Consider the following 16,147-nt stretch of genomic DNA (forward strand, 5'->3'; position numbering starts at 1 on the left):
TAATTTTACTAATAAAATGATATATATATATATATATATATATATACAAAAATAATAATAAAGGGCATATATATATACTATGTATTAATAAATTCATATAATCTATAGTATTGTCTACATTAATCATTATTTTATTTCACAAGATTCAACATTCATAAGACTCATTTATTTACTGACGTTTAGCAAATTGTATCTGATCAACAGCGCTACTAGTCTTTTAAAATGAAATGAAAAAGAGAAGTCGAAAAAATACTTACGTTCTGTGTTTGGTAAATTTCCCATTGATGTGACCAGACCCATTGCAACCTCTAGTAGGACAACTGAAATGACAATTTGTCGGGTCATTTATTAAATTTGTACAATAGCTACGTTACTATGAATGGGCAGAACTAAATAATGCATGAAGTATGAGCTATATCAGATAATATAAGAGAAGGTATTACCAAATAATTTATATATTATCAATTATTTACATCAAATCAATAATTTAAACATTATCAATATCAGTATAAAATGACTATTATGAAATATATAAACTGTCGGACTTCTGTTTAACGAACTTCCATTTTGCGAAGTTCTCTATTTCGCAATTTTTTTGGAGGAACCAAGAACATTTTGGAAATTTTTTCTTAAAAGAACTTCCAAATAGCGAAGTGAATTTTCTATTTAACGGAACTTTTCCTTGAGATCCACTTTCCCTATTTCTTAAAATATTTTAGAACATCTTAAACTTGTTAACGTATTTTACGGGGGAAACGACCTTGAATTGATTTTCGAAGCCACTTAATTCTTAGAGAAAGCAGTAAAATCACTTTCCCTTTTTGTTTGCATTTCAAACGAAAAACACAGACAAAAGTAATGAATTTTATCAGAATACATTTACATTTAAGAACGTATGAGATAATGTATGTTTAAAATTACTTTTATAAGAAATGTGACTATAATTTAGTAGATAAATTTAGCGTTTTTAGTTGAAAATGTATGTAGCATGATAGTGTAAAACTGGATAATGCTTTGCTCTATTCTTGCTTTCTATGCAGATTTATTTCATGGTTAAGAATTATAAAATAAATAGTAGATGCTAGTTTAGAAGATAAAGGTGTATCAATTGCTTTTTTGATTATGTCTAGTGTTTATGAATTTAAAACCTGTTTTGTGTTGTTTATGTATCTCAAAAAGTGATTTTCTATTTAACGAATTTTCCATATAACGAACTTATTTTTGGGATTAAGCGACTGCGTTAAATAGAGATCCGACCATATTATTAACAATTAATATTAAATAATTAATGTATAATTAATATATTATCAGACTTTTTAAATATAATTGAAAAATTTACAAGCTATTTTATATATCAAACAATTCATATGTTATTCCTAAATTATCAAATTATTTATTGTATCAGATTATAGGAATCAGATTATAGGTTTAGAAGATAAAGGTGCATCGATTGCTTTTTTAATTATGTCTAGTGTTTATGAATTTATAACCTGTCTTGTGTTGTTTAAGTATCTCAAAAAGTGATTTTCTATTTAACGAATTTTCCATATAACGAACTTATTTTTGAGATTAGGCGACTGCGTTAAATGGAGATCCGACCGTATTATTAACAATTAATGTTAAATAATTGATGTATAATTAATATATTATCAGACTTTTTAAATATAATTGAAAAATTTACAAGCTATTTTATATATCAAACAATTCATATGTTATTCCTAAATTATCAAATTATTTATTGTATCAGATTATAGGAATCAGATTATAGGTTTAGAAGATAAAGGTGCATCGATTGCTTTTTTAATTATGTCTAGTGTTTATGAATTTATAACCTGTCTTGTGTTGTTTAAGTATCTCAAAAAGTGATTTTCTATTTAACGAATTTTCCATATAACGAACTTATTTTTGAGATTAGGCGACTGCGTTAAATGGAGATCCGACCGTATTATTAACAATTAATGTTAAATAATTGATGTATAATTAATATATTATCAGACTTTTTAAATATAATTGAAAAATTTACAAGCTATTTTATATATCAAACAATTCATATGTTATTCCTAAATTATCAAATTATTTATTGTATCAGATTATAGGAATCAGATTATAGGTTTAGAAGATAAAGGTGCATCGATTGCTTTTTTAATTATGTCTAGTGTTTATGAATTTATAACCTGTCTTGTGTTGTTTAAGTATCTCAAAAAGTGATTTTCTATTTAACGAATTTTCCATATAACGAANCTTGGTACCAGATACCTCAGACTACCTATCAGCACCTTGTGGAATCAATGCCACTCGGGTGCTTGCAGTTTTGAGGGCTAAAGGTGGTCCTACATTTTATTAGTAGGGTGGTCATAATGTAATGGCTCTTCGGTGTATATCCACTTATTATTAATTTGAATTCCTATGTCGAAGGGTTTCTTCTCAAAACCTTGTTATATCAAATTTTTTACGAAATAGAAAATGATTTTTTTTTCTCCAGAAAAATCACAATGTAAGTTTTTTGTAAATCAATTCTTTTCTATTTAATGGATAATTCATTTTCATTTTATTTTTGAAAATAAAATTATAATTGTTTTTAGATTTATAGTAAACTATCATTACAAACATATTTATTCGTAGTCATTCTAATGTTTCATAACCCTACTTTTTAGAGTTATGTTTCAGAATATATTTCTACTTTTTTGAACATAATTCTGAACTTTTAGAGCTCATTTAGTAGAACTCATTCTGAACTTTTAGAACTCGTTCAGAACTCATTTAGTGCTGAACTTGCTATCTCGATTTTTTTTTTTTATCGTCCCTTCAACTTTGAGATATTGAGAGTATATTGTAATTACATTTTATAATTTTACGAATTCAAAAGTCTTGAAAGTAATATTTACCTAATAGCTTCTTGAGATGAGCCTAAAAGAAATATTAAGTTTTAAATTAAAACAATTAAATAATTTTCTAAGAATTCATGTTAAAAACTCATGCTAAACGTTACGCTACAAAGTTGAAAAATCATTAATGTAAAAATGCTATAAAAGTCGCTTAGATCGTTTAGATACATCTTAAAGACTGTTTTTTTTTTAAAAAATTTAAAACTATTAATTTCTTAATATTATAATCATATTAATTATTAAGATAGTAATGAAATGCATTTTGTAACTAAAGTTTTATTTCAGAATCTCTTGACTTTATGATTATATTTAACAATTTAACTAAGTATTACTTTATTGTCATTAAATACGTTAAAAATTAATGTATGTTAAAATGGTATTTTAAAATTGTTAGGAAAATTATGCTAAAATCGTTAATTTGTTTTAACATATTACTTTGTTAAATGATCACTCTAAAAATGCATTTAGGAAAATAATGATGTTTACTTTCAAAATCTCATGATCATTTATTTGGTTAAGGGTAAGGCCAAAATGTTAGAAACCTATTTATGACAGTTTATTTAACAATTTATTTTAAAAGTTTATTTAAATTAAGATATTTAATACTACTTTACCAAAATTCATTTATGTCAAAATACTAAAAACTATTGAGTCAAAAGATTTTAAAAACTATGATAATATACAAAATAATATATTATCATCATTCTAATGTTGCCGTGTTTAATTCTAATGTTACTTTGGATTCTTAGTTTTGTATAGTTCGTCCACCAGGAGTTGGCACTTGGCTCCGCCTTCATCACGTGGCATCCGACGATACTATTTCGCGATATTTGGGAGAACGACGTGAAGAATCCTGAAAAAGGTTGCTATTTGGTGATCGTATGACAAAAATATTTATTTCGCAATCTTTATGTGCATTTTTGTAACATTAAATATTTCATAAATTTCATGATATCTCTCTCTTTTGAGTGAACAGTTTGACCTTTTTTTTGAGACAATTTGCTGCAATATATTTAATTAGCTAGAGTAACGGAATGTATATGAGCCGGGATAATCTGGTCGGTAGGGCGCTGGGCCTATGTCCGAGAGTTCGTGGGTTCGAATCTCACCGGTCGAAGTCTCCCCGTGTAGTAAAGTGACTGATGCACGTTAAATCTGTAGAGTCATAAAAGTCCTCCATGTTCCCATAACAAATCAATATCTCTAGAGGTACTGGATTGGTGATCGATCGTTCTCTGATTCGGATCAAAATTACGCTCTGTGGATGAATGAATGGATGTATGAATGGGTCCACCCTATAAACAGGTACGACGTATGGTGTGGCGGAAGTTGAATTCTTGGCCATAGATGGCGCCACTGGAACAACAAGAACAATCGCACCCCTTCTGCCTAAGCAGGCATACGCCAACAACAACGGAATGTGTACTAGCAGATGATAAAGCGATGTAAGTGACTGAAAATGTTAACGTTTGGCTCACATTAAAGGTTGTCTCAATTTCAAGCGCAAGGATTTTTTACCTCTTACTCCCGCGGCAAAATGAACTCTTCGTCCGAGGAGGTGGGGCCAAGTGCCAACTCCTGGTGAGTGAACTATATTTGGATGGATGTATCCAATTGTTAGAAAATCGGACATTTCTTTTAAAGGTTTAATTATTTAGAAGCATTAAATACTAAAATTTATTTATATTAAATTTCCAAAAAGTATTTGGAAAAATTTTGATGTTTACCTGCAGGACCTCTTGATCTTGTATTTGGACGAGAGTCGTCAACCTTCAAAAAGTAAGTTAAAAAAGTAAGTAAAAGTAAGTGAAAGTAAGTTAAAACGACTATTTTCAATAACTAGCGGAATTATTGCTATAGTGAGCATCTCGTCATAAGCACTCAAGTAGCATTTTTTAAAATTAAATATACACATTTAATTAAAAAAAAAGCAGAGACAAAAATTAAAAAATAAAATAAAGCGCAATTTCAGTTTTTTACGTTATTGATAAAACTGAATATCGATTTCGGTATTATCCAATATGCGATCTACTTGTGAAATGGGCATTTAGTTTTTTAGTGATACTAAAAGATTCTTTAATTTTTCTCTTTTAGTGTCACTACTTGAAACACACATGGCTGATATACCCTAACTTGATGTTTTTCAATCTTTTGCTTACGGCTCCTGATAGCACCTGATATTTTGTACCATCAGTTGTACCAGATCCAAGCAAAATGCTAAGGTTAAGTGCCACTGCCCGGTATACACTATACTAATATTTTTTTTAAGGTTAAGTGCCACTCTGCCCAGTATACCCTGCACTCAGGCTTTCTTAAGGATAAAGTGCCACTAGACGACATATTCTATTATACTATGCTTTTGTAGCGCCATCTATCGATTCGAAAAGTAACTAAACAGGTAGATCGCATATTGGGACAATACTTTGACTTCAATAGTAAGCTGTCAAGAAAGGAAATAAGGGCATGATAGATGCATGGTCAACATAAGGTTCATTCTTTTGAAGAGTATGGCAGGTGTACTAAGAATAACATCTATTTTTTCTTGTGTAAGAAGAAGGATTGCTTGGTCGGTAGTTGTCCATTCAATTGCTTTTTAAGGCTTTTGTATAGTTTGTTTACGAAACGAACTCCCCCTTCCACTAAATCTGAGGCCGACTGCTGCGATGGAAGCGCTTTTCATGAAGGGTAGCTTCTCTTCTCTCTAGGGCTAACAGAACAAACCGAGAAAAAGATTACCTTTCTCCGAGCCAAAAACTGTTCTATGCAGTGATTCCACGCGTATTTGAAATAGTTATTCCTCGTTACCTAACGCCTAACGCCACGGGTCCTAACGTCATACCTAACGTCACGGGTCCAAACGAATGGCTAGGGGAGTTCTTACTTACAACAAACTGTAAGAGGTAAATAAGGTAAAATGATGTTTATTTGTACTTTTCTTTAATGAGATCATATATAAATAAAAAGGTCCTTGATTTTGCTCTTTTCAGCATAGTGTTGCATATAACATCAAAAAAAAATATTTTTATCTCCAAAAAAAAATTTGACGTAATTGTGATTTTTAAGTCTTTGGATGCGGACAATTTTTATACCTTTATTATTAGCCTTTTGACGGTGATTTGGAAAGTTGACGCAATAGCGTAATTTTTCGTGATGCTTTTTACATCAAGCCTTAGTAGTGTTAAAATGCTACTTGCAGTTAAACTTGTGTTATAAAATGAAAGAAAGTATTTTAAGGATATAGTTTAAATGCTTCGTTAAAAAAATTTTAAGATCACTTTTTATTATGAAATTTGCTTTTGAGAATAATAATTTTTAAGATATACTGATTTAATTTTACTAATAAAATGCATGCACGCAAAAATTACATCACAATTTTTTTTAAAACTCACCTTGCTCATTTATATCAACTTGAAACCTGAAATGAATGAAAATATATGTATTTTAATCTTTTTGTATTAAAATTACACTTTTATGTAATTTTAATGCATTCAGTTGCATGAAATATTTTATATTGCTAAATATTTATCAAATTAAAAAATAATCACATTGTTTTTAATAAAAAAGACAATTTACATCAAGAAATTTAAATTTACCTCTCTTGATGTTTGTTTTTGGGTCCAGAAAACGATGTTATACTTCAGTCAACATCAGAAAAATCTGTAAAATAAATATTTTTATTAGATAGTTCATAAGCCTTAAATTATTTACATCTTAAGACACATAAGAAACTAATCATTTGGACAATTTCATTTCATTCTATCCTTGTTTAAGCTTTGATTACATCGTTCATATCAGACCCACAATATCTGATTGACAATTATTGCAATGTTCCTGGAATTTTCCGCAGTTGATATTTATCGTTTTATAAAGCCTTTGCTGCATTGTTTTCATTTTGAATAATTTTTAATAATCTCCAAGAGATTAAATAAATGAAAGTTTTACGCACAAAACTAAACAGAAATGAATAGTTTATTTTCAATGAATGAGATTTGTGGACATGTGATACAAAAGTTAATCCTTAGTGGGATACCTGCAAGTGACGTAGTATGGCTATCTCGATCCTGATTGGTTGTTGAAACATGGTATTTGTTTACTTTAGCAACTGTTATTTCCATTCTTTTTCGAGTAAGCCAAGCCCTTCAAGTATCAGTTCTTTTAAGTAACACAGCCTATATTCTGTCACAAATATTCTTTCAGAAAGATTTCATTTCTATCATTACATATTTACACAAAAACAGGCACGAAGTCACGTAGAACATAAACAAACTAATTATGCATCGTAAGTTGCCAGATGCAAAAAATATCACTGTTGCAATAAAATGCATAAACAAATAATAAATCTAATTTAGGTAAAAGAAATATGCGAGAAAGAATTATATTTCAACTAATTCGATGTGCGATACGGCTCTTTTTTTAAACTAACTTATCGTTAATTAACATTCTAAAGGCCTAGTTTCTTAGGACACGACGCCGTCAGCTGGAAATCAGTGCTAACCTCTGATTGGTCCTTTTGTGAGTTTGATAGTGTACGTCATCGAACGCTCATCTTGAACTTGATGACGTATACTATCAAACTCACAAATGGACCAATCAGTGGTTAGCGCTGATTTCCAGCTGACGGCGTCGTGTCCTGAGAAACCAGGTCTTAACTTATTTGAAGAAACTTTGCTCAACTTTAATACGCCATTTTACTGATAAAGATTACCTGGCACTGATATCATAGGACAGATGCGAGGGTATAGTAGATCTTCTTGAAGAGCCAATATCCAATTTTACTTTTATTGTATGCAATATACCCTCCCACCGCTTCATGAGATTGACAGCTGAACAGATTCCTTGACTGCGGGAAGGTATAGACAACAGGTTTTTGAGCCCTGTGTGCGAGGTTTCAGGGTTTCTGTTGTCCTTCGGTTCATTTTTATGAACGACAATGCTGGTGCACAGATAGCCTGACTGACTGATGACCATCTGGAAGGTGAGGATATTCAGCAAATAAAATGGCCAGTCAAATACTCTGACCCTAATCTTACTGAATATGCTTGGCATGCTCTTGGGAAGGCAACTGCAACACGCAATGCCCCATCCAGAATCATTCAAAAAATTAAAAACTGCATCTTGTATGTCTGCCAGAGGCAACCACAAACCATACTGGCCACATAATTTTCACTGCCATTTGAGTCAGAGAAGATGACCTCTTTGAAATTCTTTGCCATATCTTATGCCTGAAAAGCCTTTGCTGAGATGCCTTATTTATTGTTTATACTGCTGAATTGCATTTGAATTATCATTTTGTGCATTTTATTTTCATACAGTAAACTGCATGCATGCCTGATTTCATTTATTCCCCACCAGTTTTTCTCGAGTTTTTGGAAAAATATTTTCCACTCCTTAATTTCGTTCATCAGTGTGGCTCGAATAATTTTTAGCAATTGATAGTATACTGGGTAATTTTTTTATCGTTTCTCATTGTTTTTGATATTAGTTCATGTTTCCAAAATTATTTAAATCGTTAAATATGAAGGCGATCGAAAAAAAAATTGCTCACTAAAAAAGTCCATTGTAATACATTTATGACATTGTAGCTAACAAAACATTCTATTTCTCACCTTAAACCCAGACATTCGTTAAATGTGGATTCCTTGTAATTACTTTCAATTATTTTTAGAATTCGGAGTGTATCGCCAGGGAGTCATTTTCAACGTGTCCGGTGCGATATCATTATTATATATTATGTCTCTGTCCGGTGCGAGTGCTTCTCCCACATTCTGTGTGGTGGGCTTGGAACTGTTGCGAAGTTCACTTTTATGCTATCTCTGCGGTGGTTCCATGCTTGGAAAAGACCCAGCTTGTTTGGGTGGTTGAAGGGGTCAGCTGATTGCAACCGACATTACGCGTTGAGGTTTGGTGTGATGAACTACACAATTGATGAACAACACAATTGAACAACATGTTGAACAACTCAATTTAGATTCAGCACTTAGTTCTAAATTACGGTAGTGTAGTGCATGCATGCAACAGTATAGTCTTCGGTTCATCAACAAGAATGAATACGAGATCGTTAAAAGCTCAAAAGTTAGTGTCGATTTAGTTAAACGTTTTGAGCAGTGATGGCTCAGAGGAGAGAGCGTTCTACTTCCAATGAGGTGAACCGGGTTCGAATCCCAGCGAGGCCTGAGATGAGAATTCCGCATCCGGCTTGCAGTAACCAAACTGCTGATGTGAAATATCCTCAGTGGCGGACGGATCATGGGTTATAGTCTAACCATGGGAAATTCTTGTGGTCTTCCTCTCTATGTAACGCAAATGCTGTATAGTTCCATCAAAAAGTCCTCCACGAAGGCAAATTTCTCTCAATACTTGATCCAGGAGCTCCTTTGCCATCTGGATTAGGTTCACAATTACAAGGATACGGAATTGAACATTAGTAGACGTAAACTCAAAAGGTCGGATGTTTAACGAGAGTTATATAAAAAACGTTAGCAACTGAGAAATGCAAAATCCTTCGGCTATAAACTCATTTCACACTTTAAAATGTCACTGATGTCTCAAAGCTTTAAACCATTTTTATAGAGAATCTATATTGTGACCGCAGCAATTAATTTTACCTGTTGGAAACTTTAGCAGCTAATTTAAAATATTATGATATTATGCATGAAATAATTACAGCTTTAATAATATGTCTATTATTGTATAAATAATATGTCTATTATTTATTGATAACAGTAGAATCTTGAGCAATTGCTGCTCACTGGACTATTCATTGAAAATGATAGATACAGGGAAACGACGAATAAAAAGCATAAAATAATGACTTGCAAATGAATAAAAAATTTTAAAGTAGCAATGGACTTGAAAATTAAGTGAACTTGATGAACTTGAAGAAGTTATAATAAGTATAAACAATTTCAATTAAAGAAACATGCACTTAATGCAAAACTATTTACGATGCAAAAGAAAGATGAATAAGCACATTTATTCATTTAAAATAATTGTAAATTCTGGTCAGACTATGTTTTATTTTTGGCGCCAATAATATGTTTTCGACATTTGCTGCTTATTGTCTGCAATTGTGTGTAAATATAGAAGGTGCCTCAGTGTTTCAAAGGCTCTCAAGCCTCCTGCACTGGTTGTGATTCTATTTCGCCATCTTTTTGCCATTTCTTTTGCCTCCGCAACCATTTCTTGAACTGATAACACAAACTTCTACAATTTTATCAACTGAATCATAAATATTAAGTTTACTGTTTGAGAAGTTTCTTTTCCCACGTGATGCTGATCACTAAGGCCCGGATTTTGATGACATTTGCATTTTTTTTGCATTTTTTGCATTTTTGGACATTTTTTGTCTTTTAGAGCATTTTTTTAGATCTATAGGGCATTTTTCTTTAAATTTTGGGGTGTATTTTGCATTTTAATGCATTTTTTAAAGTTTTCTTTTTAATTTTTTCCAATTTATATTATTTTTTTAAATCAATTTTCATTATTACACTGGCTTCCAAACAATGAAGAAAATCTATAGGATATTAACAGGTGAAGCAAAATCTTTTCAAATTGAAGAAGAATTGTCAGTAAGTGAGACCGTCTTTTTCAAGTACGCACCTATAACATCAGTAGACGTTGAAAGAAGCTTCTGCAGGAATGAAAATTTACTTTCAGACAAGAGACGCTCGTTTACATTTCAAATTATCAAAAAACATTTAATAATCCAATGTAATTCTGATATTTAGTAATATTATGAGATGGAAGTTGTTATATCCATTAAAGTTTCTATACAAAATAAAAATATTTTGGTGTCAATATATTTTCCTTTTTTTGTTATTTTAGGATATAAAACAAATTTTTCAAACTTTAATGAACGTAGAACAAGTATTGCATTGCTTTATATTTTTTAAATGACTCATAATAATTTTAAAGAGCAAAACATTTTTTTAATTCAATATTTTTACTTTATTTAAGGCATTTTTTGCGCAATTTTTGCATTTTTAAGGGCATTTTTTGCCCTTTTTAAGGGCATTTTTTGCACTTTTTAAGGGCATTAGTTGAGAATTTTTAGGTCATCAAAATCCGGGCTCTACTGATCACATTATAACTACCGTGGCTACGTTCCGAAATTCTGAAGCCTTAATCTTCGTAACTTTTTTAGACAAAAAATGTTACTTTTGTTACGGTTCAACTTGAATAAAAATATAATTTATAAATTGAAACCTTATTAAGGTTACAGCAAATTTGTACATTAATTTACAACGTTGAGTAGTGCAGAAATATATGCAGCTCTTATAACAGTACTTGTATATTTATAAAACATTTAATTTAAATGTAATGCTCTTTTCCAATAATTGTAACTTCTCTATTAAAACAAATTGAGTGTTCTGATCAAAAGCGAATGATATCAACTCCTAAAGTAATACATTAATCGAACATTGTTAGCGCTCAAAAGTAATCTTCTGTATAATAAACTCTCCCCAGATCATTAAAGAACAAAATCTCGAAGACATCAAAAGATACGAACATTGTACAGCTCTGAGGTAAAGAGGGGTAAACAACAGTACTCTGCTATCATAATGTTTGTTGCATGAAAACATGGCGGTCTAGTCTGATGTCGAGAGTAGTGTAAATGTTTGGCGCGATTACAGCGAAGTGATTCAATAAACGCTTTTGTCGCTTCATCTCGTTAATCTGAGACGTTGGTAACCATGGTAACGTTCTCCTCTCTTCTTTGGGCAGTCGTTTCATTTTTCGAATTCTTTCATTTCATCTCGTCTGCAGAACTAGGTAGCTTTCCATTTCTTCGAAAGTTACTAAGCTCTGTATGAGCTGGGAGTTTAAAAATTAAATTAAGAGTTAAAGAATCGTTTTTAAAATGGGTTTACTTTAGAAGTTGTCATATTCAATTCCAAATGAAAGCGAGATACTCTGTAGCTTAATTTGTAAAGCTCCAGCCTTAAAACCTTAAAAAAAAATTTTTTTTGAGTTCTTTCGGCAGAATTAATTCTGAGTAGAAAATAGTACAGGATATGACATTTATAAAAAAATATTTTTTGGTTGAAACTCATTTTTAAATATTAACGCGCACCTCTTCTAGCAGTTATTTATTTCGCATTATTATTTAAAGCCGTCACTTTGTGTGTAAAAAATTAATTTATAGGCAACTTCAAAGCGGTTTGAAGTTTAAAAAAAAGTGTTAAAAAAACAAAGAGATCACACGCACTTAAAATAAATGCTCGCGTCTCATTAATTAGTTGTTATCACTTTTTCATGAATTTTTCAAATCCTGATATTCAACACTGAACGATATTTTTTTTTAAAACAAAAATTAAAGATGAAAGAAACGTTATTTTACTTATTCTTTGAAAGATGTGAGAAAAACAAAAGGGTTTTTTTAAAAAAAAAATCTGACGAATTATATTCTCAAAAGTAAACATAACAAGACAATAATACTGACTTACATAAAAAAATATTATTTCACAGATTGTGAATTTTTATTAATAAGCGTTTTGAAAAGATAATTTAAATCTAAATTAGAAGCTAAATAGGGACTTTTTTTCAAAAAAGTTTAATTCAGAAGTTGTCATATTTAAGTGGGAAGTAAGTACTTTGTAGTTTAATTTGTAATTATATTCTTTTTTAATTAACAAAAAATATAAACTTGGAAAATTATGCCATTAATTATAATAGCAATATCAAGTGTTATTTGGGTCATCATATTTAAGAAAGAAAAACTATTTTTGCGAGCTTTATTTAAATAATAAATGTAAGTTTATATTAATTTTTGAAAAAAAAAATCCCATTTATTTTTTTAATTATTGTATCTAACCAACATTTTCGACAATTAAGAAATTACTGGTTGTTCTTAAAACAATTAACAACTAGCGCAAACAACATTTTCTCGATTATTAATTTCTTTTAAGTTTTTATAAGGTTTTTTTTTTGTTTGTAAAAACACTCGGTAATAATTCTGACACTTCATAGGGACAATGTCAGAAGCTTATGATTATAATATTAAGCATAGCAAATTATTTCTTTTTTCAAACCTAAAACAATTTATGCTTTCTAAATTTAATTAAACACTCACCCTACTCATTGTTTTTAGATTTTAATTTCTCATATAAATTTTTAATGCGTCCATAAATTAGGACTAATTCGTATCAAAGTATTAATAATTTCTACATTTCACTTAAAAATCGCATTTATGACTGTCGCTTAACACACTGTCTCTGAAATATTTTTTTAAGAGTGCTAATTAAAAAAAATCTTTGTAACAGCATTTATGTGTTAAAATAGAAAATTTAAAAATTAGTGCTGTTTAAATAAGTTTAAAATATTAAAGAGGATTTTCAAAAATACGAAACTGAATATTTAAATGTTTGTAAATTTGATAAAGTAGACTTGAATGATTTTAAAGGTGTACACCGATTAAAATTTCCTAATGTAAAGAACATACTTGTAGAATAAAGACATTTCTGATTAACGAAAAATGAAAATGTTAGTAATTAACACTGAAATTTATGGTGTTAATTTTTTTTATGTTAGTGAAATGAATACCGTGAATATTAAATAAGTTATAAATAAATTGCAAATAAATAAATCAAATAAATTAAATAAATAAATAGATTCAGTACAGTATTATTTAATATTCATGGTTCCCAAATGGTGTTTTGCAGAGCTCTTGGGATTTGTGGAAGGTTTAATCGGATTCCGAGAGTTGGCAATTTTTTTGAACAGTTCTTTTTTAAAAATATTTTTTGAATCCGTGATTATATTTAAATAATCCATTATTTGCTTAATATTTAAACTGCATTTCTGATATTATTTAAAGTAAAATAAATAATACCAATGAAAAAGAAATAGCACATTTTACGATACAGAAATGTGTTGAATAAACTTAATGTCAGGGATCATTCCAGGTTTTATTTTATGGGGCTGAGATATGTGGAAAAAAAAAATATTTTTGTGAAAAATAGTAACTACTTTCGTGAAAAAATTTTAATGAAAAACATTCAGTTTTAGCTGTCACTATTTTTTATTCCAATTTCTTTGTAAATACTCAAGTTTTTTTTTGGATCATTTTTCTATTCATTTCCATATATTTCATGAAATTAATTCCGATACATTTAATGTGTTGTTCCGACATGTGAATTTCGAATTTGTTCCATAACTTTTCGATGAGTTCGATTATATCTAAAATTCGCGTCGTTTGGCGATAGTTTTTCCTGCAGTTATTCATTATTTTCTCGGCTCTTTTCACATGTACTTTCGAATTCTGTATTTTTAATAGGATGATATTAGGACGTTCGAATTTGAGTTATTACTTTTTAAACCATTCGATTGAAAACGAATCCATCGTAACACGTCGTTAAACGCTTATTTTTTCCGCTGTATTTTATTTTTTAATTTCGGCTTTTTTGGCAAGTTTTTAAAATTCCGCTAACTATGTTTCAGAAAACAAGTTTTTTAAATCATAGTTCGTATTACCTACACATTCAGTAAAAATGCAACTCTGAAAAGTTAATTTTATAATAAATAAATAAATAAATGATAATAATAGTGGTTTTCACGCCAGGCTCTAAGGAATCACGATTTTTATAAGGTATTTTTCTTTTAATGACTTATTTGATAATTTCAAAAGTTTGATGACTGTACGATTTACAAGATAGAATGGCAATAGACCTTATTACCTGCATACGCAGGCATGGTTAACTTGTTTACCTTGTTATGTTTAATGGTATATTATAAAGAGGTGGTTTATTTGAATGGTGGATAGGCTGACGGTAAATATTTTTTTCCTTTCTCAATTATAACGGTGAAAAGGGTTATTGAGGATGCTTTCAAGTTTTGTCTCAAAGATACTGAATTCGGAGAGATCATGTCACATCCCGGCAAGAAAAGTGACACGAGTCAAAAACAGCATTTGAGAAAAATCAACTTAATACTATGAAATTTATTCTGGAATAGCACAATCTGAAATAGCATAATCTGGAGATGAGATACTTTTTGATCTTGATGGGGCACTTATAGGGGCGGATCGTGAAATTTTTCCTGGAGGGGAGTCATAGACTCAGATCACCCCCTCCCCACAAGCAGTTTTTTTTACAAAAATTTCTTTTTTGAAATTCTTTTCTGAAAAAAAAAGACTGGGGTTTTTAATGCTAGTCTTCTCATTTATTTTCTTCATAATGAGCAATAGAGCAATACATAAATAATTCAATTATTCAAAATCTTTCAATAATAAATGTAATGCATTTTTTCGAAACTTTGGCAAATTTGTCAATGCTTTTTTTCAACATCTTAATCAATTTCTCGATGAATGTTAATTATGCGAGTCCATTTAATCGCTCCAGATTTTGAGTTGTTTTAAGCCAAGAGATGAAAAGAAAAAATAGATTTTTCCGGCCTACATAGGTGTATATGCCCCCTTAAATAATTTTTAAAATATTTTATTTCCTTCGTAAACTATTTAACTTGGGGTCATGACCCCTATGACCCCCCCCCCTCTCTGGATCCGCCACTGGGCACTCCGTACATTTTTTTTTACTGACCTAACCTCAAAATTGCTGTTTTTTTACTTGTGTCACTTTTCTTGCCGGGGTGCGATGTTTCTGTTTAAAGCATCTTTAAGGAAAGTAATTTGATTTATTTGCATAAATAAGGGAATTTGCGTGCTAAATAATAGAACGCCCTTGAGGAACAAATACTCCAAGTTTGAGAAAGACAGTATGAAGATATATCAAAGGTTATTGTGGGCAAAATTATTAATATGAAGGCTCTGTTATTTTTTTATTTATTCACTTCTGGAATCTAGCAATCGATAGTATTAGAAATTTTTTTAAATTAATAGCAGTTATAATTACTTCCATATCAATTTATACCTTCCCTTCAACAGTTAATGAAAAAAAGAAGAAATAATTTGATTACATTAATATTATTTCAATTTTCCAGTGTATTAAAATCTTTCAATAAAATGGCATTATAAGTTATGTAATAAAAATTGCATTTCATTTTAATGTTATTATGATACTGTTTCAAAACATATTTTCTAGAATCCAGACATTAATTTAAATTAATAAATAATGTTAAAAATAAACTAATTATTTTTGTATTAATTTCTACTCCCTGATTATAAATATCAAATAAATTAATGCTGTCATGATTACATAATTAATTTATGCAAATGATGTAGTTGTAGTATTATGCAATAATAGAATTAAAAAATAGTTGACAACGCTATGCATTGAAGCCTTATCAAATTTAAATACTCAGGATGA

General features: G+C 29.9%; 1 protein-coding gene across 1 annotated transcript in view; it reads right to left on the bottom strand.

The window, feature by feature from the left end:
- Positions 1–16,147, bottom strand: part of LOC107438819 (serine-rich adhesin for platelets) — a gene marked incomplete at its 3' end in the record, with an annotated part of 316,964 nt that overhangs the window by 259,793 nt on the left and 41,024 nt on the right. Inside the window, 5 exon segments of the mRNA XM_071184713.1 lie at positions 258–320; positions 2,886–2,907; positions 4,613–4,655; positions 6,275–6,300; positions 6,479–6,542. Of these exon segments, the coding sequence (XP_071040814.1) occupies positions 258–320; positions 2,886–2,907; positions 4,613–4,655; positions 6,275–6,283 (137 nt within the window).

This window comes from Parasteatoda tepidariorum, chromosome 8 (genome assembly GCF_043381705.1).
Source record: "Parasteatoda tepidariorum isolate YZ-2023 chromosome 8, CAS_Ptep_4.0, whole genome shotgun sequence".
Lineage (NCBI taxonomy): Eukaryota > Metazoa > Arthropoda > Arachnida > Araneae > Theridiidae > Parasteatoda > Parasteatoda tepidariorum.